The following is a 25,574-nucleotide window of genomic DNA, read 5'->3' as shown; positions in this document are numbered from 1 at the left end:
GCACTTTCGAGGAGCATCAGCAGCAGCTGCCATAGGCTCTCATCCTTCCCGTGCACACTGAGCCCCAGGAGCCTTCCCGCCACTCCTTCAAGGACAGCAGCACTCTACGTGAAGGATAAGGGATTACTCAACCGAAGAGCCTTCATTCGGTGTTTCTTCCCTCTAATTTACCAGAAGCCTCCTATTTGTGGGGACGATATGCCTGCAACTAAATCCTCAAAGCCAACTCATACTCGCTCCCCTTCTTGGCCCAAGTTTGGGCTCTAACTTGCAACTAAAAGTCATTTTAGACAACATAATTAAATATACCTCATTCTAACAGCTTTTAGATTCATGGTTTTAATATATTGCCACCGCATCTGGTGAGTTCCAGAATGATGCACTGCTCAAGTTTAGCAAATGATAAGAAAGAAGCTGTTAAAATGTCTAAAATGTAGTTACTCACCCTTATCATCAACACTGCTTTCCTGATGTCCCGGATGCCATCGTACACCAGGCGGGAGGCATCGATAAACTCGTTCTCATCCATGGGCTGGGCAGGGTCTGAGCTGAGGGCTTCCACGGCTGCCTCCACTTGCTCCGTAAAACGTGGCATGACTGTGGAGAAAGAGGCGAGGCAGATCCTGCTGGCCCGGCAGACAGCACCATTCTACCAGCCCTCCCTCAATCCCTCAGTGACACAGAGGCAGCGAGGTATGTGATGAAGAGCCTCTGCCTCTACCTTTGTGAGCAATATTTATAGTGGAAATAAATTAAACACTGTATTTTACCAAGACTCAAATCATCTTTGTCTCTGACCAGATTCTGCAATACCAGATTTGGATGGATGAGCCACTAAAGTGAGACAAAGTGGAGGCCTTGCTTAAGAACAGGACCGCCCCCCGCCCTTAATTTAGTATTTATTCACTAACAAGACTCAACAAAGAAATTCATCTCAAATATGTTCAGAACTATTTCCATCATAAGCTGTGGGACGCATGGGAAAGAAAGGTGAAACACTTAACTTGGCGGATCAACTTCTCAAAGTCTGATGTTTGACCCAGACATGTCATGGGCAGACCTGCACTGTGTCCTGATTTCACCCTTCCTAACCACAGGGTCTGGACTCACAGAGTGGTCAGGGAGGGAGTCCCCATACCTGTGTTGGAGAGCAGCTTTGTGGCTTCCAGCACCTTCTCTGTGTAGACCCCTGGCTCATAGTTGTCCATCTCTGAGGTCACTACATGAATGACCCGAGCAGCCCGGCCTCGAATCGCACCAGCTGTGCGGTCCAGCCCATCCACATCTTTCTCCTGGAGAGCAATGACGCATTTGTTCACATCTTCCAAAATGTGATTTTCTGAAGAACAAATAAAAACCTGAATGAGGGAGAAGGCATTCCACTAGAAGGGGACAACTACAGGCTGGCATCTATCACTCACTCAGTGCTTGTTCTGGGTCAGATGCAGAGCCAAAGCTCCCCATGTATCATTTCACTGAAGAGACCAGACTCACCACTGGATTAACTGTCCCACAGAAACTCAACCTGTAATCACCTCCAAGAATAACAATCTTCAATTCCAGGTTTATAGGTAGAGGGAGAGATGAATCAAGATCTTTAAGGCACAACTGTTCTGTAAGCCAGGCAGAAAATTCAGATCACAGAAACCTTAATAACTTCTCTCTTCTTTTAATCTCACTGACCTTAGGTCCAAAACAAAGTCTAAAATAGAAGAAAGCATTCACTAGAAGGCTCTATCCTTCCAGTCCCTTGCCCCTCCCTCCAGTAGATGCCAGTGGTATTCAGACAATTTGCCAAGAAGCCAGGACAGCCCTGGGATAGAAGGTGCTGGAAAGCAAAATGAAGCCTCCTCTGGAAGACACCAAGGGAACCCACCTGGGGCAAAACATTTAGTAATCCTTTCACAGGTGGCCATGGAACTACTGTGGTATTTGCAAAAACCCTTGAATCCTGTTAAGCTGACAGGTGACTCCTACTAGTTATAGACCTGGATCTGGAAAACCCACTGAAACTATTTTTCCACAAAGCAAAATGCTTAACACTGGATTCTGGGAACCCCAGAGTAAGGAGTCAGCCTCAGTTTCATCTATAGTAACAGCAAAGTGGAAGCAACCAAAATGTCCAAGAGCAGAGAAGGTATAAAATATGGGCACTATAGAGCTATTCAAATGGATGATGTCAATCTGAACCGGCCCACCCAGAATGGTGAAGGAAATGTTCTCACTGCCCCAGAAATGCAGAGACCACCAGCAGATAGCCCAAATGACAGGGCTGCTCAGACTCTGTGGGGTGGGTAGGAAAGTGAAAGAAAGGAAAGCCCCCATGTCCTCATTTGGCCACTGTCTTTCTGTTCAGAAAGGAGTTTTCTTTAAGACCTTTAAGAACTTGTAGAAGACATGCTCACTCGCTTAAGCCAAAAGAATACCTGGTACAACAGGTCAAAGACCAAAGGTCCTGGTTTTTCTGGAGGAGCCAGAATAATCAGGGTAAATGTTAGCTGCTTAAAAAATGCAACTGGTCATTTCTTTGCCAGCCCTGGCCCTCTTCTGCACTGACATGTCATTATTCTGGACTGCCTCCTGATTTAATCCATTTCCAATGGCCATTCCCCTTCCCCTTGCAGCCTCTGCTAACATACTCAGTCAAGTTCTATGTGACAGTGTCTAGAAGGGAGGTAACAGTAAGCTTGACCTCTTAAGATACTTTAAACAAGACAGTGGTCATGGTGCTATTTCCTTTCATGTCAAAGGGAGCCAGAGGCAAGTGGTACTTAGTGTATCTACCAAAGAGCAGAGCACCACAGTGCCCTGACTCTGGGCTTCAGGCTCCAGTGTAGGCCCCAAGAGAAACCAAAGCCCTCCTCCTTATAGTTCCCAAGAGACTGCAGGCAAAATGAAGATGAAAAAAAAAAAAAATCACAATGAGATAGTAGTAATGATGTAAAAGAACTGAAAAAGAAGTTTGGTAAAAATGTGTTTCCTATAAAATTCAACACCCTGACCCTGGCTCCAGGAGTCCCACTCCTTGGTATTTATCCAAAGGAGCTGAAAACTTAGGTCCACATAAAGACCTGCACATGGATGTTTACGACAGCTTTGTTCGTAACTGCCAAAAGCTGAAAGCAACCAAGATGTCCTTCAGTGGGTGAAGGAAAAAATGAGGTAAATCCAGACCATGGGATATTATTCAGTACTGACAACAAATGAGCTACGGAGCCACAAAAAGACATGGAGAAACCTTCAGTGTGTATTAAATGAAAGATGCCAATCTGAAAGGCTACATACTCTATGATTCCAACCAAATGACCTTCTGGAAAAGGCAATAAAACTATGGAGACAGTAAAATATACTGGGAGTTGGAGGCGGGAGGGAAGAATAGGCAGAGTAAAGAGGATTTTTTAGGGCAGTAAACACTACATAGGACACTGTAATGATGGATACATTTGTCCAAACCCATGGCAGGTACACCAACCAAGAGTGAACAGTAATGTACATTATGGACTTCGGGTGATAATGATGTACAGGTTCATCAACTGTGACAAATGTGCCACCACGATGGGGGAGGCTGTGCATGTGTGGGGGTACAGACAGACAGAAAATCTCTGTACCTTCCTCTTAATTTTGCTGTGAACTTAAAATTGCTATAAAAGTTCTTCTTTAAATAAATTAAAATATTTCCAGTGAAAGCCAAAATACAGTATGAATTCCTATTATAGAAGGGAAAAATGAATTACCACTGTATGGCTAACAAGACCCTAATTCAAAAACTAGAGGAGACTTGCTAGAGTTTCCATCGTACTATTAACAGAGAAAATATTATTAAACTTTTTCATAAACAAATTTTAGGGAGGATATATAAAGCAATCATAAGAATAAATGGGTGGGGAACCCACTGGAAGCACCTTTTATAATACAAACTCTTTACATAACGTAAGCTGAACAGACTGATACTGAGCCTGCACATAACTTTTGCTTTTGCTAAACCTAACACATTTTTTCATTTGTATTTCGTCTCACCAAGGAAAGGAAAATAAACAAAAAGGAAGAAGTATTGCTAACTAAACCATGGACCAATGTTTTCTTTTATTGCTGATTTTAAAATTCATCCCTGTTTCAAGATTGTTAATTCTGGTGAGGAAACACATCTGAGAATCAATGAAGCATGGCATTCTTTTTCATTCATTAGACAAAGTAGCCCAAACTTACACCAAAGATTTGTTAACCTTCATCTAGACACTGATTTTTTTTTTTAAAGATTTTATTTATTTATTTGACAGAGATCACAAGTAGGCAGAGAGGCAGGCAGAGAGAGAGGGGGAAGCAGGCTCCCGGCTGAGCAGAGAGCCCGATGCGGGGCTCGATCCCAGGACCCTGAGATCATGACCCGAGCCGAAGGCAGAGGCTCAACCCACTGAGCCACCCAGGCGCCCCTAGACACTGATGTTTTTAAAAATCAATTTTGAGGGGCGCCTGGGTGGCTCAGTGGGTTGAGCCTCTGCCTTCGGCTCGGGTCATGATCTCAGGGTCCTGGGATCCAGCCCCGCATCGGGCTCTCTGCTCAGCCGGGAGCCTGCTTCCTCCTCTCTCTCTGCCTGCCTCTCTGCCTACTTGTGATCTCTGTCAAATAATAAATAAATAAATAAATAAAATCTTTAAAAAAAAAAAAAAGATCAATTTTTCACTTTCTTGAATTCACACTGGCTTTCTTCTAGTGAACCTAAACCAAGGAAGGGCTTGCCATGTTTTAGCAACAAAGGAAGCCTTCTATTTTGGGAAGCTGACTAAAGTAATAGTCTCTCCCATCCCTCAACAGCTGTCTCTAGGAAAGCCCCATCTAGCTGAGGCCACCACATACCCAAGACTTAAGCACCAATTCTGCTCACTACACTTCAGCCATCAGGCAGAAATGAATTTCCACTGGACAGGTACAAACAAGGGAGGGTTGGAGGTACCTATGCTAACCTAAACCATAAATTACTTTAGCTTTAATTGAATTACCAAGGAAACTCAGCATGGGTCCATTATGAGTTGACACACCAATCTGTACCCCATTAAACACACTGACTATTCAACATCAGAGGTGCCACTTAAGAGGAAAAAAGTCACAAACACAACAGTCTATCTAATAAGGGATCATATTATGGACACTATTTTATGTTTTTCATTTCAAAACCTTTCTAGGCCTGCCTCCACCCATCGATCTCATCCTTTTTGCTGACTGCAAAGTACCCTAATGAATAGATGCAGGGGCCATAATTAACTTACCTAGTCTTCTCTTAGACATTTTGCTTGACAAGAACATCCTTGTACAGGTATTTTGGCAAATATTTAGGTACATATCCCTGGGGAAAATTTCTAGCAATAGGATTACTAAGTCAAAAGGCATATATGTTTAAAGTAGATGTGTGATGCCTAACTGCCCTCCAAGCACCAAGCCAACTGGAATTCTCCAAAAAGGCTGCATGAACTCATACTTCAATCCATGATGAGTAACAGGGCCCATTCTGTATACCCTTTGCTCTGACTCTACTTACTGATGTAAACTTATACAGACACAGGAGGTGACAATATTAATACTTCATATAGAGGACTTAATCTATTCTGAGTGCTTGACATTTAACTCTTTATAGACTAGCCATTTAAAAAAAAAAAATTAGGGGCACCTGGGCAGCTCAGTCAGTGAAGCCTCTGACTCTTGGTTTTGGCTCAGATCATGACTTCAGGGCCATGGGATTGAGCCCCACATCTGGCTCTAGACTCACTGTGAAGTCTGAGATTCTCTCCCTCTGTCCCTCCCCCATGTATGCCTATGTGCTCTAAAATAAGTCTTTTAAAAAATAAAATTAAAAAACACCATTAATTAATGAGGAAACCAAGGCACGTAAGTATTAACTGAACTGCTCAAAGTCACACAGCTAGTGGGCACAGGAATCAGAAATCACACCCAACTTGACCACTACTTTATCTGTAGTTTCATAGGTTTTTTTTGCTCTCAAACACAACCCCTCCCCAAATTAGGTATAATAATCCTTTTATTTAGTGGCCTTCCATCAAAAAGAATAGTAATAATGGCCTTCAGTCAAACCAAATTCTTTGGGCACACGGACACTTAGTGAAGAAGTACAAATCACCACTCTTAAGTGTTACCCTAAAGTATCTAATGTGGTATACTATTTGTTTCCAAAAGCGTGAGGTAAAGAAATGTAATAAGCCCAATTAGAACCACTCTAACCAAACACTTGAATTTAAAAAAAAAAAAAAAAAAAAAAAAAAAAGGAGGTAACTGAAACTTCCACATATAACCAGAATAAACATTTAAGAGTAAATTACACTTCCATGGAAAACATTTATCAAATACAATTCAAATGAAATTCAAACAGTCTTTATCACTTTGATAAATTTCAAACTCCTGTCCTTAAGGGATCAGTCAGTATAAATATACTTGGGGTTTGCTGAATGCGCTCTACCATCTTAACCATCTCCAAATATTTACAAGTCACATTCTGAATACAAGTTGGTAAAAAAGAGCCCCCACTCTCTTCCTGGGGTTGGGCGGGCATGCATAACCCCTGAAGTGCCATTGTCTCATACCTGATACATAGGGACCCAAGTTTCCTTTGCCCTGCAGCCTCATGAAATGCTTGGTAGCTTGGCCAGATTATACACAATATGACCATTACTTCTCGAGCCACAAATTTAGATATGACTTGTGGCCAAGTATGCAGGAACTTTGGGAACCAATGGAACTGAATATGCAGGAACAATACAGAGAAAGTAGCCCTATTCCCTAAGTAACTTACCCCTGAAGGGGTTCTTGGCTAGTGGACAGCTACATTGAGTGGACGAACATTGAGGCACCATCAATTCCAAGAACGATCTGATGGTGGAAAATCAGTAGTGGAAATATTCCACAAAATCTATCACACTGCCAGAGGTACCAGAATACAGGAGAAAACAGTATACAACAACCACTCAAGGGAGTCAAGCAGCTTCCTTACTCTGCATTTAGCGAAGATGTATGATGCCAGAAGCCAAGCTGAATTGAGACTCTGTGCTGGGCACTTGCCTGGCAGACCCTTTACGCAAAGACATGCCAACCTCACTGACAGGACTGCTGAAGCCCCAGTGTGCCACAGGGCAAGGGGAAATTGGCAAAGAGGGCACATTAGGATGAGGACAAGATATGACTCCTTGTCCAGAGGCTGTCTATAAATGCTACAGACTGATACCCGCTCTCCAAACCATGGTGCACAACGAGAGATGCTGTCAACTGCCCCAGGGCGAAGGACTGGACACCAGTGGGGGCCTGCCCAGTTCAAACTAGGGTTCCTCATGATGAGAGCCAGTCACTTCCCTAGCAAGACTGGGTCAGGTGAGATGGGAAGATAACTCTAGTCACCCACAGAGACATGCTGAAGCTCCCATGGGTGGGGGAGGTGTGGGAGGACAGAAAGCATGAATGCTTAAAACTGGTCAATGGTGGAGAACTCTGCCCAGGCATTTGCTTGTCTCCTCCTTCATCCCATGTCCCTATGAAGCACACCATAAGAAAATTATAAGAATTATGAATAATAGGGGTGCCTGAGTGGCTCAGAGGGTTAAGCCTCTGCCTTCAGCTCCAGTCATGATCTCAGGGTCCTGGATCAAGCCCCATATCGGGCTCTCTGCTCAGTAGGGAGCCTGCTTCACCCCCCACTCTCTGCCTACCTGCTTGTGATCTCTTTCTCTCTCTGTCAGATAAATAAAATCTTAAAGAAAAAAAAAAAAAAAGAATTATGAATAATAGCCTGGCCCTATTATTCTTAATTGCCTGACTCTGCTAAGTGAGCCTGTAACAAAACTTTGGAGAAATATACTGGGTAGACCTCTAAAATTCAGGTACTGTGAAAATATCACTTTCTGGCTGAGAGAATTGTTCCATGTTTTTACTGTCTAAACTCCTTTCCATCGAGTCGACCCCTTATATTTTCCCTCATCTGCATAAACATTGAATATACTCACTAGATAAAAGTGTATCTGTTAAAGAATTTGATTTCTCTTTACCATGCTTCTGTTATGTCATACACCCTTAAGATACTGCCTGAATCCCACTAAATGCTACTGCAGAATCCTTTTTGTTCTCCAATTTGAAGAATGTTGCACGAGGGACTTCTGATTCTATTACATTTTATTTTGCTGTAAGAAGGACTGAAAATAAATCCCTTGAGACCAAGCCTGAGCTAAACCCAACCTAATCACAAGAAATAAGTATAGGAATGTAGGATCTATCTCCGGAGGGGGGTTTTACATTTAGATTTCAAAATTTGTTGTTTGCTTAAAAGTGTGCTGTGAAGGTGGAATGTTTTTCTCTAAACCTATGAAAAAGAATAATTCAGTACTTCATTGGGAAAAACAACAGAAGGCCAAGATTTCCCAAAAAAGCCATTGCTGCATTTTTGGCACCTGCAAAGATGTGCTTACAAATGGCTTTTTTGTTTTAAAGTACCAGCACCTGCAATTTGGCAGTCCTGCAGCAGCGTGGCTTATCCCCTCTTTTTGCAGTTTACGGATTACGCTCCCTACTCTCTCAAGTACAGCCATGGCTACCAGTCCCAAGGAGAACAGGCAGGGACAGGAGAACATTAATATGCAGAACACACTGTCACCTTAGATATAGGTCATTGCTGGAGGACTGTGCTGTGCATATACTTAAGGCCCGCTTCTCTTTCAAGCCCCATTGACACTCACATCTCCCAGGCCACAGCCTGTGGTTCCCTGGGGTGACAGGAAGTTTTAGCCCTACAAGTACCCAGCAACTGACTCTGACCAAAGCCACTGGCCTCAGGAAGCCTGGCACCTCCAGAGAGCAAACAGTACAGCTAAGGGCAGCAGAGGCCCTGTTACATGAAGAATGCATTTATACTTGCTCAACTTGAAGGAGATGGATTGAAATTTATCTCTGTGTGATAAACAGTGAACTGCAGTTGACAGACATTTTCTATATGAATGCAATTTACTATGTCATTACCAGTTTATGTTTATATAATGAAATCAACTGTTTTTGTGAGGTGAATTACCCAGATTTATTTTTTGCAAGTTCATAATTAAATGCCACTTAAATATTTCCTCTCTGTTTTCTATCTGTGCATCATGCAGACAGAGTCTTTCGAAAAGTAGGCAGTTAAACTATGATCATTTCTGAGGGAGAAAGGAAGAAGCTTTCCAAGAAGGGGGAAAATTTATTCTCAAAAAGAAATTCAAGGTGATGGTGCTGGGAATCCCTTCTCTTAAGTTTCACAAGATCATAAGAAATAACTACAGCCTCTCCCAGGACCCAGGTCAGTGTTTTTTCTAAATACAACAGCAGCAAGAGGGATGGGTTGTTATGGTGTTGTACAGGTCACAGTTGCAAAATCTTACTCTACACAAATAGGGGAAAACTGCCAGCCAGCTTTCTATTTCCTGTTTCTAAGATCAAGACTGGCCCCACCATAAGGGAAACAATTTCAACCCCACCTCCCACTGCTGAGGAGTCAGTGACAGTTTGTTGTTGTTAGCTGCTGATGTTTTTTTAATTAAAATGAAAACCAGCACAATATTTATTACTAGAATAATTTACCTGCCCAGACTTGGGGGCGTTTTGATTGTCCATTATTGTGACTTAGGCGAAAAGTAATTATGCACATTCTCATAGGCTTCTAGGGGGAACCAGCTCATTACCTGAGACAGCCAAGAAGTCATCAATGGAAGTAATGTCATCGACAGCATCTGTAAGAACACGGACTTGTTTTTCCCACTGTTCTTTAAAAAGATCCATGTTCTCTTGGGCCAGTTTACTCTGTGGTTTTGCTGCTAAAGCCAATGCAGCATTGATAACCTGCAAAGATACAGAAGTTCCTTGTTTACTCTTTCAGTGTCATGAAAATAAAAGTATGGGGGCCGCTCTGGTCAGTGCAGCGGCTGTGCTTTGTCTCACATACATCTCACCAGGACCCGCCATACCACGTGCTCCACTGCAACACTCACAAAGATGGAGAGAAGTGTCAGGCAACAGGCTATATATGTGTGTGTGACACAAACACACTGCAAGTACAGATAGGCAGTGAAATAAAACTATCTCCAATCTCCACTCTGTGACAGCAACTTGAAATTTTTGACATTATATTCCAGACTTTTTACACACACACACACACACACACACACACACACACACACACAATGTAAATACACATGTCCAAAAATATATAACATTACTTGTTTCTTTCTTTTAAGTACATCTCCATATCATTAAATATATGTTAAAAGTATCAACTGTTTCTTATTCCATCCTGTGGATGTACATCACTATTTTCCTATATGATTTCCAGGTTGGATCCAGTTACCCACCATTCTTAATTATCTTGTGATGAACATCTGGTATTTCAGGTTCTACACGGGAAGTGTAAAATTTCTTAAGCTTAAAAAGTAATTTGTAGGGGCGCCTGGGTGGCTAAGTTGCTTAAGTGCCCAACTCTTGACTTTGGCTCAGGGCATGATCTTGGGGTCATGAGATCAAGCTCCACATTGATCCCACAGAGTGTGGAGCCTCTTGAAGATTCTCTCTCTCCCTCTGCTCCCCATCCCCTTCACTCGTGCACACACTCTCTTATAATAAGGAAAGGAAGAAAGGAAGGGAGGTAGGAAGGAAGGAAGGAAGGAAGGAGTAATCTGTAAACTGCCCCCCACCCCAGGTTGATATATAATTCACATACCAAAAAAATGTGGCCATTTAAACTGCACAATTCACTAGTTTTTAGGATATTCACAGTTGAGCAACTAACACCACAGTCATTTTTTAAATGTTAACAAAATTTTCATCACTCCAAAAACAAATCCCGTTATCTGTCAGCAGTCATTTCTCATTTCCCTCAGCGTTCCTTAGGTCTACCTACTGCCATCTACTAACTTTACTTTTGTTCTCTATGGATTTGCCTATTCTGGGCAGTTCATATAAACAGAATCGTATCAATATGTGGGTTTTTGTAACTAGCTTCTTTCACTTAATGTTTTCGAGGTTCTTCTATGCTGGAGAATGTGCCAGCACTTTATTCCTTTTTATTGATGAATAATATGCCATTATACAGATATATAAAATTTTATTTATCCATTCATCAACTGATGGACATCTGAACCATTTTCACCTTCTGACAGTTATGAATAAAGCTGTTATGAACATTCATACACATAAATCTGTGTTTTCATTATTCTTGGGAACATAGGTAGGATTGGAATTGGAATTCAACTTTAGAGAAACTGCCAGACTGTTTTCCAAAGCAGCTGCAAAATTTTACATTCCCACCAGCACATACAACGGTTCCAATTTCCCCGCATCTTCACTAACACTTGTTTTTTTCTTTTTTTCTCCCACTCTTTCTTTCTTTCCTTTTTAATGAGAGCCATCCTAGTGGTATAATAAGGCAACATGGAAGGGAAGCAAAGACAAGATGAAACTAGTGGGATGGGAGCAGAGATCTGGACGAAGCAGAAAAACAGCTACCACAGAACCATCTGGACATGCAAAGTGGAGGGCAGGATCTGCAATAAATTTTGTTAGATGTCATAGGAACTAGATGCCTTCAGGTCATGTGTTTAATTCCCAATATAAAGGAGCAGTATTCAAGAATAACATCAATTTAGCCCTCACAGACTTGTTACCAAACAGAAGCAGCACAGCTTGTAGACTGGTGCAACTACTCCTCTTCTTCCCAGAAACAAGGAAGCACTGGGCCACCCAGACTGCCAGCTAGAGATTCGGAGGCACAGGGAACTGGGTAGTCTACTTATTAGTTACTGACAGCCCACCACTTTCAAAGGTATATGGGTTTAGACAGTCAATTATTTGTGAGACAAGCTGTCCCATCATCTTTTCATGTGTTATGCGGTGGTCTTCCCTCTTTTCATCATCTCAAGGCTTGTTCTCTGCCTCTTTCCTTCTTGCCATTGAGGACAACAGTCTTCATTTCTTAACTCACTGATTCACTAAATGCATCAATGAATCAGAGCAAGCTAGACCTTTTAAGAGTATCTGGCTGAAGTAAATGTTTCCTAAGAGAGCCAAATAAACATGGGCAAGGAATTAATTATATGTTTTAAATACGAAGATAATTCCTCCATTACAAAGAGAAAATTGCTCTTTGTTCTGTAATATATCTTATCTCATACAGTATAATGGAGAAAAACCACCTTGTCTAAGGTTAACTTTCTCATTTTCATTTATAGAACTGTTTACAGAGGATACTTGATAAATTAAATACTCATTTCTGATGACTCTTAGTAAATTATATAGATACTTACATACTACTTCAAATAATCAAACATAATACTTAGTGGTGAAATCTAGAATCATTTACCTTAAAAATAAAGATGTTATTAATGCTATACCTATGATCATCATTAGTTAAATAATAATATAATGGTCCTTCTAGCCAATAAAATAAAATGGGAAAGGAATAAAAGAAAAAGTTGTTAGAAAGTGACCACAAAATTACCTCTCAATACAGACGATCTTTGTTTATCTAGGAAACTGGAAAGCCAACTGAAAAAAAATTTTAGAATTTTTAAGAGTTCATTAGGTAGCTAGACAATATAAATATATTTTAAAATTGAATAAATTTTTCTGTATGCCAGAAAAAAAGTTAGAAAATAAAATGAGAGAATGTAGGGCGCCTGGGTGGCTCAGAGGGTTGAGCCTCTGCCTTCGGCTCAGGTCATGATCTCAGGGTCTTGGGATCGAGCCCCACATCGGGCTCTCTGCTCAGCAGGGAGCCTGCTTCCTCCTCTCTCTCTCTGCCTGTCCCTCTGCCTACTTGTGATCTCTGTCTGTCAAATAAATAAATAAAATCTTAAAAAAAAATGAGAGAATGTTAAGTTCTTTCTGAAAGCAATTAACAGGAAATAAAGGGGGTTAAATCTGTGAAGAAACCCACATGAGTGAAGTAACAGTAAGTGACTAAACTTTTCTAAGTTACATGACAAAAATTCAAATAAAGAGCAACATATTTCGGGGCACCTGGGTGGCTCAGTGGGTTAATGCCTCTGCCTTCAGCTCAGGTCATGATCCCAGGGTCCTGGGACTGAGCCCCGCATCGGGCTCTCTGCTCAGTGGGGAGCCTGCTTCCTCCTCTCTCTCTGCCTGCCTCTCTGCCTACTTGTGATTTTTGTCTGTCAAATAAGTAAATAAAATCTTTCTTGTTTGGGGGTAGGAAGAATGACCTATTTATTCACAAATTCATCTAGAGCAATAAATAGCTGGGAATAATGAAAAAAAAAAAAAAACCCTTGGGAACAGAGAGCAAGAGTAATGAAGTGAAATAATTAAAATGTAATATAAAGCTAAAGCAATTAGAAGAGAACCATCAAAAAACAGATCCTATCAGGTGCCTGGGTGGCTCAGTCGGTTAAGCATCTGCCTTTGGCTCAGGTCATGGTCTCAGGGTCCTGGGATCAAGCCCCACATGGGGCTCCCTGCTCAGTGGGGAGCCTGCTTCTCCCTCTTCCCCTCCCCCTGCTTATGCTCTTTCTTTTGCTCTGTCAAATGAGTAAATAAAAACCTTTAAGGGTGCCTGGGTGGCTCAGTGGGTTAAGCCGCTGCCTTCGGCTCAGGTCATGATCTCAGGGTCCTGGGGTCGAGTCCCACATCGGGCTCTCTGCTCGGCGAGAAGCCTGCTTCCCTCTCTCTCTCTCTCTCTCTCTGCCTTCCTCTCCGTCTACTTGTGATCTCTCTCTGTCAAATAAATAAATAAAATCTTAAAAAAAAAAAAAAAAACCTTAAAAAAAAAATAAAAACAGAAACAAACCCTATCACAGAGCATAATTCAGTGTACAATAAAAGTGACATCACATACCAGCAGGGAATAATAGTATATTATTTTTACATTTGATGTGCTATCCGGAGAAAAATAAAATTAAAGCCTCACTTCATGCTTATATTTAAATGCTATGACTGTTACCAGAAAGATGAGATAACAAAGCTAAAGAATTTATTTATGCTTTTATTTAATATTTAAAAGAAATAAATATTTCTCACTTCTTGGAAAATATCCCATATTTCCAAATAACAATGGGAGAAGTCAGTTCATAAATTTGACTACATTACTTCTTTATTTAAGTATACTTACACAGTGTTAGGTAAATCCATAAGGAAAATACCAAAATACTAGTAGAAAAATGGGGGAAAGACATGGGACAGCCTACCTAAGATGAACCAAAAATGACCAATAGAAATTAGGGGAAAAATTTACTCTCACAAATCTAAGAAAAAAAAATTCGTGTGAGTTAATATTTTTGCTCAATAAATTTGCAAAAGGCCCCAAACCAGACACTACAACCATGGTGAATATCAACTTTTAAAATGCTGCTGCTGACTGTGTTGAAAAGGATATCCTTGTCTTGTTTCTGATTGTAGGGGGGAAAGGCTCAACTAGTTCCCACTAAATATTATATTCCACCATTAAGGATGAAGATATCAGGTTGAGCTGAGCAAATTCTCTTCTGTTTCTGCTTTACAAAGAGTTCTTTCTTTCTTTTTTTTTTTTTTAGGCCTTGATGTTAGATTTTGTCAAATACGTCTTCTGTTTTATTTCCACTGTTCTGGCTATTTTTTTCTATCTCCTTTGCTACCTTGTCTTCTTCCGCTAACGGTAAAGTTCCTCAACGTTCCATCTTAACACGACCTTCTCTCCTTTTTCTGCACTCCTCCCTTCATAGTGAGTAATTTCATCTAGTTTCATTACTGCATACCACTTAGATGTCAACTACTCCCACATCTCCTACCTAGACCATTCATTCTAACTCCCCACTCATATCCGTGCTGCAGACTGAACAGCGCCACTCAGATGTCTCACAATTTCCTGCTCCCAATCATGCTGAGTGGTCTTTCTTTAAAATTCTTGATCACTCAAGATGCATAATGTTGGAGACATCTCCTTAGTCCAGTCAGTCTCCTCCTTTCAGGTCGGGCTCTAAATTAGTATTTGTTTCACACTTTCTTCTCAAACCCATAACACACCTGAGAGCATCCTCACTCTCAGCTTGTAACTCTGCTGCTTCCTATTTAAGTGGAAAGGTGAAAGCAATCGGAAGACAATGTCTATAGGTTCCTACCACTGCACCTACCCACCTACCTGCACCTGTGCCACATACTGTCTTAACCTTTTAAAAAAACAGTGTGCACTCTAGAGTATGCTTGCATGTCAAATCAACCTTTCTTTCCACCGATCCCCTAGATTTCATTTGGTCTTCCCTACTCCAGAACATTTCTCCATTCTATATTATCAATATAGGTATCAGTATCTATACTGGGATTTTCTTATGAATTCTACTGATCATGTAGATTATCTATATTCCTTTCTATATTATCAGTATTTGATACTGGTAATACTACTCTGTAGTATCAATATTTCCCCTTTACTGGACTATTTCCTAATTCTATATTATCAGTATTTCCCTCTATTCTATACTGTCACTACTTCTCTACTGACTACTTTTCATCAAGTAGACATAAAAACATGCTATTACAGGGGCTTTTGGGTGGCTCTGTCGGTTGAGTGTCTTTGACTCTTGGTTTTGGCTCAAGTCATGATCTCAGGGTTCTGAGATCACGGCCTCCATCAGGCTCCTCACTTAGTGGGGAGTCTGCTTGATATCCTCTCCCTCTGCCCCTTGCACACACACCCAACACACACACACTCTCTAAAATAAATCCGAAAAAGGGGCGCCTGGGTGGCTCAGTGGGTTAAGCCGCTACCTTCGGCTCAGGTCATGATCTCAGAGTCCTGGGATCGAGCCCCGCATCGGGCTCTCTGCTCAGCAGGGAGCCTGCTTCCTCCTCTCTCTCTGCCTGCCTCTCTGCCTGCTTGTGATCTCTCTGTCAAATAAATAAATAAAATCTTTAAAAAAATAAATAAAAAATAAAATAAAATAAATCCGAAAAAAAAGAAAACCATGCTATTATAGCTTCCAACAAAAAATTAAAAATAAGGAACACTCTCAATCCCATATCCACCTCTTGCTACCACCCACTGTCTCTATAAACATTACCTAATAATCTGAAAGAGCTGCCAACATGCTAAACTCAATCCCTCTCTTCTCTCCTGAACCCACTCCAGTTAAGCTTGCGTCTCCTCAACTCTACCTAGACTTTTTTTTTTTTTTTAAGATTTTATTTATTTATTTGACAGAGAGATCACAAGCAGGCAGAGAGGCAGGCAGAGAGAGAGGAGGAAGCAGGCTCCCTGCTGAGCAGAGAGCCCGATGCGGGGCTGGATCCCAGGACCCTGAGATCATGACCTGAGCCGAAGGCAGCGGCTTAACCCACTGAGCCACCCAGGCGCCCCTCTACCTAGACTTCTTTTGTCCAAAGTAACTTATGACATCTACATGTTGCTCAAGGATAAATTCCCAGTTCACTTTCTACAACCATTTGACATGAATGAACACCGTTCCTAGACACACTGTTTTTCACTTGGCTTCCAAGGTAAAACCAGCTTCTGGTGTTCTTCTGGTCTTACTAACCCTTCAATCTCCACTGCTGGATATTGCTCACCTCCCAAAACTCTAAATGCTAGAGAACCCCGTTTTAGTTCCTAGACCTTTTTACTCTAGATATGTGCATTCCATTAACGAGTACATTCAGGCTCAGGCTTTAAGCATCATGTATGTACTGATTAGTCTCAATTTAAAAAAAAAAAAAGATTTTATTTATTTATTTGACAGAGAGAGATAACAAGTGGACAGAGAAGCAGGCAGGGGGGGGGGGGGGGAAGCAAGCTCCCTGCTGAGCAGAGAGCCCGATGCGGGACTCGATCCCAGGACCCTGAGATCATGACCTGAGCCGAAGGCAGCGGCTTAACCCACTGAGCCACCCAGGTACCCCTGATTAGTCTCAATTTATACATCCTGTCCAGAACTGTTCCTTGAATTGCACTTAGTGACTTGCATATCTAATTACCATGTCCAAAACTGAGCTCCTCAATTCTTCCCTTAAACCACTTTCCCTATTAAAATAAATGACAGTTCCATCCTTCAAGCTACCGAGACTGAAAATCCTGATTTCTCCCTGCCTCTTCTCCTTTCCTTTCACTTCACTTCTAATCATTCAGTAAATTCTACCAAAATATACACAGACTCTAACCAGTGCTTACCATGTCCACTGTCCTCTTTCGTGGATTAGTACTGTAGCTTCTGTTTCGCTTTCCTATTGCTGCTATAACATACTGTTATCAAAGTAGTTTAGCTTAAAACAACACAAAAATGTATTATCTTAAAGTTCTGGATGTCGGAAGTCTAACTTGGATCTTAGCTAAAATCAAAGTTCAGCAGACCTATTCATTTTAGAGGCTCTTGGGGGGAACCCAGTCCTACTCCTGGAGGATGCCCACATTCCTCTGCTTGTGGCCACATCACTCCAACTCCTTCTTCCACACTCAGAGTATCTTCTCAGATGCTGAAACCTTTGCCTCCTGTGTATTAGGACCCCTGTGATTATACTGGGGAGCCACCTGGGTAATCTAACTAGATAAAGATGCTTAAGTATTGTTTTTTTTTTTAAACCTTTGAAAAGTCCCTCCGCCGTAAAAGGTAACATATTCATAGGTTTTAGGAATTAGGAAATGAACATTTTTGGTAGAGGGGAAGAAGAGATTGTTCTACTTAACACAGTCTCCTGAGGAGTATTTCTGCTTTTATCCCTCCCGACAAACGTCATGGAGACTGTGTTCAAACCTAAGTTAAATCATGTCAATCCTCTACTCAAAATCCTTCAGTGGCTTCCCATGTCACTCAGAGTAAAGAGCCAAAAGCCTTACCATGGCCCTAAAAGGCCCCAAACCACATGAACTCATTTCACCCACTTGCTCAAAGCCTCTGCGTTTGCTATTCACTCTACCTGCAGTGCTCTCCTCTCAGGTACTCTCCACAGCTTGCTGGGTCATATCCTCCAGGTCTATGCTTCTAAATCACATTCTCAGTGACATCTTTCCTGACCTTCCCGTACTATCTAACACACCCATTAGAATTTGTGGGATGCAGCTAAAGCAGTGCTTTAAGACAAATTTATAGCATTAAATGTTTAAGTGTGACATTAGAAAAGAACCTATCAAATCAATTATTTCAACGTTTTGAACTTCAGAAACTAGAGAAAGAAGGGCAAATTAAACACAAAGCAAGTGGAAGGAAAAACAGAGTAGTAATTGATGCAACATAAATTACCAAACCTCACTCAAGAAGAAACAGCCATGAATTTGAATCTGTAACAGAAACTGAATTGTTAAAAACCTTCCCACACAGAAAACTATAGGCCAAAAGACTTCATTGGTAAATGATCCCCAACATTTAAAGGACTAATACCTATTACACAGACTTCAAGAAAACAGAAGAGAAGGAAACACTCTCCAAATGTTAGGATATGGAAGTCAGATTCTGTGAGAAAAGAGAAGAGACCAGTATCCAAACACAAGCCTTACAAGGAGAGTGCAGCCCCTCTGGCGGCTTGTTACTGCACAGCCCTGTCAGAGTGAGTGGAAGTGGAGTGGGGGCGGGCAAGGGACAGAAACTTAGTCAGAAGCATGTCCTTCAAGGTCTTCTGTGAAAATGCTTTGAAAGAAAAGATTAGACAATATCAAAAGTGGAAGAATGAGCTGGTTCAAAGACAGATGGTCCTCTCATTGTGAAATAATAGATGAGTGAGAGCTGAGGTCACGGTACCATGGCCTGTATGCCTTGGATGCTCCTTTAAGAGCTATATATTTTCTCACCACGATAGGCCAGGCCTGTGTGGGTTTGTGCTTATTTGATGCTTGTTAAGCCTGTCAGCCACAAAAATGATCAGCGTTCCCAGAAGCACAAAGGGAAAAGCGGCAATATGGAAGATAGATCTAAGGAGGCACAAGAAAGAATAGGCAATTTTAGAAGTTATTTCTCTAGTTAGTGAGAAGTACAAGAAAGAAATAAGAAAGAAATGCAGATAAACAGTGGCTTCAGATACTTAATTCAACCTTGTGTAGATTTCCAAGAAAGGCCACACATTAAAACCAGGCTCTATGAATTATTAAAGGACCAGATCCGTATTAACCTAAACGTACAATGCTCATTCTCGCAAATGAAGTAAGAAAAATAAAATATTAAGTGAGATCATCTCCAAAATGCCTTCCTACAATTTTAAAGACTCAATTGTCAGAAACATTCTTCTTTTGCTTTTTCCTTTTGTTTCTCCTGGCCAGCAACAAGCGAACAACAAGTGAAATATATTAAGCAGCTACCATGGACTAAGACTTGGGAGCCTTCACAAACAAGACATGTCAAAGATATGTGGGGTACAGACTGAGACCTTTCCTCAAAACAGCTGTGTTTTTTCCTTATAAAAGCATGTGAGATTAGGGCTCTGTGTTCAGATGGAAGCAGGTCTTGCTCCTGATGAAGAGAAAGTGCAGCCACAGAGTAGAAGGCAGTGCAGGCAGAGACAGATGACCTACTTCCTTTCTTACAATAGCAAATCACCAAAAAATGCGGTGCATTTTTTTAATCCCCCAAGCAATGAAAAAAAGCCACTTTTTAGGCTACTTCCTCCTCAACTTTAATTAATCTCAAATATTTGAACTTAATGTTGTTTAGATGCTAAAAAGGGAGTAATTTAGATTAGCTCCCCTTTCCAAAAGTTAATTTGCCCTTGGGTGGACTGAAAAGTGGGGGGAGAAAAAGCTCCTCTAGAGGCTCCATCTATCATCTCTCCCCTTTAGAAAGAAAAATAAGGTCTAGGAACCAACTCCAAACTGTACGTGGGGGCCAGAGAAAAGCAGCCCCCAGGAAGTCACACAAGGAGGGCATCCCCAGCACAGGGACCTGATTCCTAAATGCGAGAGCCTGTGTGTGAGGCACAGAAAACAGTCTGGAAACGCCTCACAGGTACTCCATCCTGGGGCCAGATACTGACAGCAGCCTCACCACAAAGAAAGATACACTCTAATAAAAACCCCATCTTAAACTCCTGGTGAACTACCTCACTGAGTTGATTGACTTGCCTAGTTTGTGGTTTATCCACAAACCAGTGACTATGGAAAGGAACACCTCAGCGCTAGGGCCCTCGTGCTAGAGGTCACTGCCCAAATAAGGATGAAGAGTAAAGAAAAGGCTCCACTGAAGGCCCTCCTCCCCAGAGGGATGGCCACCTGCATCTTTGAAGAAGAGGCCCTTTGGGCATGCAACACATGAGCCAGAGTAAGCCAGATGCAGTCCCAGAAAAGTTGACAATAGTCCAAGATTTTCAAAACTTTTTCATTAGTTACCTATCATTTAAAAAGGAGACCTGAGAAATAAATCTGAATTGCTGACTTCTCTTTAAAAATAAGGAAAGGAGGGGGCGCCTGGGTGGCTCAGGTCATGATCCCACAGTCCTGGGATCAAGTCCAGTATCACATCAGGCTCCCTGCTCAATGGTGAGCCTGCTTCTCCCTCTCCCACTCCCTCTGCTTGTGTTCCCTCTCTTGCTGTTTCTCTCTGTGTCAAATAAATAGATAAAATCTTAAATAATAATAATAATAATGAAAGGAGGGATGCCTGGGTGACTCAGTCAGTTAAGCGTCTGCCTTCAGCTCAGGTCATGATCTTGATGCAAGCCCCGCTTTGGACTCACCGCTCGGCGGGGAGTCTGTTCCTCACTCTCTCTCTGCCCTTCTCATGCTTTCTCTTTCAAATAACAAAGTCATTTTTAGAAATAATAAATAAAAATAACAAAAGGAGGGGCGCCTGGGTGGCTCAGTCAGTTGGGCATCTGCCTTCAGCTTGGGTCATGATCGCAGAGTCCTGGAACTGAGTCCCGCATGGGGCTCCCTGCTCAGCAGGAAGCCTGCTTCTCCCTCTCCCTCTGCCTGCCACTCCCCCTGCTTGTGCTCTCTCTCTCTGACGAACATGTCAATAAAATCTTTTTAAAAATTAAAAAAATAGGGGCGCCTGGGTGGCTCAGTGCGTTAAAGCCTCTGCCTTCGGCTCAGGTCATAATCCCAGGGTTCTGGGATGGAGCCCCACATTGGGCTCTCTGCTCAGCAGGGAACCTGCTTCCCCTCCCCACTTGCTCTGCCTGCCTCTCTGCCTACTTGCGATCTCTGTCAAATAAATAAAATCTTTAAAAAAAAAAATTAAAAATTAAATTAAAAAAAAAAGAAAGAAAGAAAGAAAAAAAAAAAAAGAAAAAGAAAGGACCTGGCAACAATGGTCTGGAGTGGAATTGCCCTGCCTCGTGTAGAAACACCACATAGTACTCAGTCTGTCTCTGCCATGCCTGCAAACGCCAGCTCCATTTGCCTCAAGGAGCCTGCTCAGCCTGGCTTCTGAGCATGAGTAGAAATGAGCCTAGGCCAGGGTCTAGGAGAGAAGAAACACACCTAGAGAAATGCTTTTATCCAGAACACAAAGTCAATACCAAGTGTGGTCTGGGTACTGTTCTAGGCCTACTTCCCTTGAGGGTGTATCCTAGTAGAAGAAAAGAAACTACCCAAGAGAGAAGCAATGATCTCGATAGCAAACGCAAACCAGCACACCACAGCCCAGCCACACATGATTTATGCCCACCATTGTTTCATTAGATCTACTAGACTCTCCAAGCGATTTTTCTCCTAGGCCTTAAGATCATTTATATAAATAATCTTGGTAGGTGTGATCAGCGTATGTTACCATCTGTTTCAGCTGATATGTGAAAGCATTGTCACTTTTCAAGCATTTCAAAACCAAATGGAGAACTAAAGACATTAAAAACAAAGTGCTGATAGGGTAAAATGGCAAACTTGAGGAAAAGAGGCCAAATCTTAGAAATCTACTTTAAATTTACTTCATAAAATTTGGTCATCATGAACTTTCTACGTGTGACCGAATCCACTGTGCTTCTATCTTTATAGTTACCAGATTCCCACCAGATTTCACAACGGGATTAAAACTGTGGAAGCTTTGCGCAGTGGCAGTATCGTAGCCAATGAGGTTTATCCGAGGCGCGATTATTGCTAATTGAAAACTGTGGAGATGTCCATCACGTAACATAGATTTATTCCGTGGCCCATCACACTACTGTTTAGACAAAGCAACTCTCATTGGCACATTACATCCACATAGGTAAGAGGAGAACAAAGAACAAATTCCCTAACTAACCTGTGCACCAGTCAGGATCCCAGATAAACAACCAGATTATCCCAGATAAACTTACCATGGTGGCCTATCCTGAGTATCAGGAATTGTTTACATAAACAAGACCTCAACATATTTTAACGCTGGCTGCAGACATAACACAGAAACTTCATTCTTGGGGCCTATCTTCTGTTACTCCAGTTCCTCTGCTTTGTTTCCTTCTATTTGTGGCCACTGCCATCTGGAAGGACATCTCGAGAGTGAATGTAAATCCTCAGAGTATGCCAATAAGGCAGTCTCTACGTGGGAAATCAGAGGCAGCGTCTTCCATGGGAAACAGCACTTGTACTGCTTAAGAACACCTGTGGCTGTCAAAGAGCTTCAGTCCATTCCCCTCACAGGAGGCAGGCAACATACTGGGCATTTAACAAAGTTACTGTTCTTCTATGTGCTTCTAAGTCTTTTTCCAGATGCTTAACCTAGCCTCATCGCCAGTCTTCCAATATGCCATTATAAATGGAGAAAAGTTCTCAAGCTTTTAATTCAGTAGCTGGCTGAATTACATTATTAATATCTGTGTCGGGATGTACTTTAGGACATTACAGAGTAACGATTCTAGCTCTTGAATCTTGTTCCCTCCAACACAGAGATCCAAATCCCAGGCATTAAGGAGGAGCACAGGCAGGTGGCTGTTTCTAGAGTCAGGCTCACAAAATACCTACCCTAACTGTGGGACTGCCAGATGTTACAAATGGCCCTCTCTCAAGGAGTGTGCAGATTAAATAGTGTGGTCACTACCCCCTCCATTTGCCAGCGGTTAAAAGACACTATGCATTTTTTATGAAGGGCAAGAGGACAGTAACATGTGATGCCCCAGGGAAATGTCACTTGAAGTTAAACACAAATTTCTCCAAGCTACATGAATTCTGGATCAGTGTTTTTGTACCCCAAGACTTCAATGTAAAGTCCTAAAAACAAAACTTAAAAAACAAACAAACAAACAAACAAAAAACCTCATTTTCACCCTAACTGAAATCCAGTTGGGTGGTACCATAAAAATTCCCCGTCATACCTTACCTGAGGACAGAGGGCTTCCAGCTGGCTTGCTGACATTCGAACAAGTTTTACACCTTCTTCATTGTTTGAGATGGAACAGGCCAAGTTGGCAACCTAGAAGAAGGAACACCATGAAAAGATCTTTGAAGATTTTTCTTTTGAAGGCTGAAGAAAACACATGTATACCTAACTCCCAGCCCTGATCTTCTACAGAACACACGCCAAGAGCACCAATGGTGTTTTATTTCTCACAGATTGATTACGTACTTCAGAAGGCAGATTTTTAAAAAATCTCTGTGCCATTGTATATACCTGTAACAAAGGCCACACTTTAAGCTGGTGGCAGAAGCTTAGAGATTTTAAGGCGTGTAACTCAAGGTTTTACATGTGCTCGAATCTGCCTGAACAGCAGCTTCAGAAAGAGGTTCTCATGGTGCGGACAAATGAGAAAAGCTAAAGAACCAAGGGCATCGGGAAATAATAGTTGGTATCCTCAAATAAAAATATACTATGCAGCTGTTCTTGAAGAAAAGAAAGAGAGATTCTGAGTTGCTATTCTCATGTGATGGGTGAATGGATGCTTACTAAGCCAAAAGGAGTTTTATTTGAACATAAAGCTATTTTTCACATAAGGAAATAGTATTAAGACGAAATCAAGGATGTGCCCAAGGCCATCCTCCTCAGAAGCGTACGAAGTAACAGGGCTGATGTTCCACAGTTAAGAGCAGAACTGTCCTTTGAGTGGGTTCTCAAAAGCACTGACAACTGGCCTCTTTCCTGAATGGTACCGCTTCATTTGAAATAAAATCCTATCCTTCCTATCTGAGTATCTCTGTGACACTGCTCATGTATCCAGAAACAATCTTTCCCGGTTGTGTCAGACTTGCTCTCCTGCGGACCGCTGGGGCTGAGAAGGCTGCTCTGGAGCAATGGTGAGGGCCGTGATCACTTACCCCTGTTTCTTTCTTTTTTTTTTTTTTTTTAAGATTTTATTTATTTATTTGACAGAGAACGCAAGTAGGCAGAAAGGCAGGCAGAGAGAGAGAGAGAGAGAGAGAGGCAGGCTCTGCACTGAGCAGAGAGCCCTATGCGGGGCTCGATCCCAGGACCCTGGGATCATGACCTGAGCTGAAGGCAGAGGCTTTAACCCACTGAGCCACCCAGGCGCCCCAACCCCTGTTTCTAAATGAACAGGCTTCCCAATACCATTAGCAATGCCAAGGACCAAATAAATACACAGTGCTAAGACACATCTCTCCCCCAGTTGCAAATTGAGTTATGAATGACAAAGGCGTAGGCAGCTGAATATCAGAGGCACTTTCTGGGAGCTTAAATGCCAGAGTAAACAAGGGCAAGGGCAATAACCTTTGATTTTCACTCCTCCACCCAACATAAGCACATAAAGGCATAAGAAAAATTACATATTATTACGGCAGTTGTTTGCAGTAGTATGGTTAGGGATTATCAGCTTTCTGCAAGACTGCTATCAGAATCCTAACCATAAGAAACAAAAGAACATGCAATTTAAAATATAACATGTGGGGCACCTGGGTGGCTCAGTGGGTTAAAGCCTCTGCCTTCAGCTCAGGTCATGATTCCAGGGTCCTGGGATTGAGCCCCACATCGGGCCCTTTCCTCAGCAGGGAGCCTGCTTCCTCCTCTCTCTCTGCCTGCCTCTCTGCCTACTTGTGATCTCTGTCTGTCAAATAAATAAATAAAATCTTAAAAAAAAAAAAGATAACATGTAAGGAAGTGAAAAATGAAGCCAGATCCTTAATGTTCAGGGACTTCAAAATCCCACAAAGAAATCCCATTTATACTCCCCCTAAAGATTACAATTCCACTTTCTAGTATCATCTGGATCTGGGTAAAAAGACAATGGTCTTCATGATCATAATACATAGCTAGAGTTGATTATAGACTTCTATTAGTTTGTTTCAAGTCACTGCAGGGCCACCCAGGTGACTCAGCCAGTTAAGCATCTGACACTTGATTTTGGCTTAGATCGTGATCTCAGGGTTGTGAGATGGAGCCCCAAGTCGGGCTAAGTGCTCGGCGCAGAGTTTGCTTAAGATTCTCTCTCTCCCTCTGCCCCTCCCCCATTTTCTCCCTCTCTTAAAAAATTATTGCAAAATATGACCCAAACTATATTTTATAGAATACAAAACTCCTAAAAAACATAATCCCTCAAATGTAGAATTTATGATGCTACAGTGAAGGAAAAAGCTTAAATCAGATGTGTTCATGAATCTGTAACTCCCATTGCTTCAATTCTTTAAGAAGGCATTACAAAAAACAAATATAAAATTTGAGGTTCATCACTGAATTAGTAGTTTGGGACTAACAAAGATTCCTGGTGAGGTGAGCATACTAAGACCTAGCACCCCTGCCCC

The 25,574-nt window shown here is 41.8% G+C and overlaps 1 protein-coding gene and 1 pseudogene across 2 annotated transcripts in view; one reads left to right on the top strand and one right to left on the bottom strand.

Annotated features, from left to right (window-relative positions):
- The window catches only part of CTNNA1 (catenin alpha 1), a 181,176-nt gene that overhangs the window by 9,390 nt on the left and 146,212 nt on the right, over positions 1–25,574 (bottom strand). For both annotated transcript variants that reach the window (XM_047729759.1, XM_047729760.1), the window contains exons 10-13: positions 23,203–23,295; positions 9,700–9,856; positions 1,139–1,339; positions 446–597 (exon numbers count right to left, since the gene is read on the bottom strand). In XM_047729759.1, the coding sequence (XP_047585715.1) occupies positions 446–597; positions 1,139–1,339; positions 9,700–9,856; positions 23,203–23,295 (603 nt within the window). The remainder of the gene's footprint in view (positions 1–445; positions 598–1,138; positions 1,340–9,699; positions 9,857–23,202; positions 23,296–25,574) is intronic.
- Positions 21,948–22,064, top strand: LOC125101357 (uncharacterized; annotated as a pseudogene).

The sequence above is a fragment of the Lutra lutra genome, chromosome 5, assembly GCF_902655055.1.
Source record: "Lutra lutra chromosome 5, mLutLut1.2, whole genome shotgun sequence".
Lineage (NCBI taxonomy): Eukaryota > Metazoa > Chordata > Mammalia > Carnivora > Mustelidae > Lutra > Lutra lutra.
Note: the sequence above shows the minus strand (reverse complement) of the source record. Positions and strands in the feature narration are given on the sequence as shown.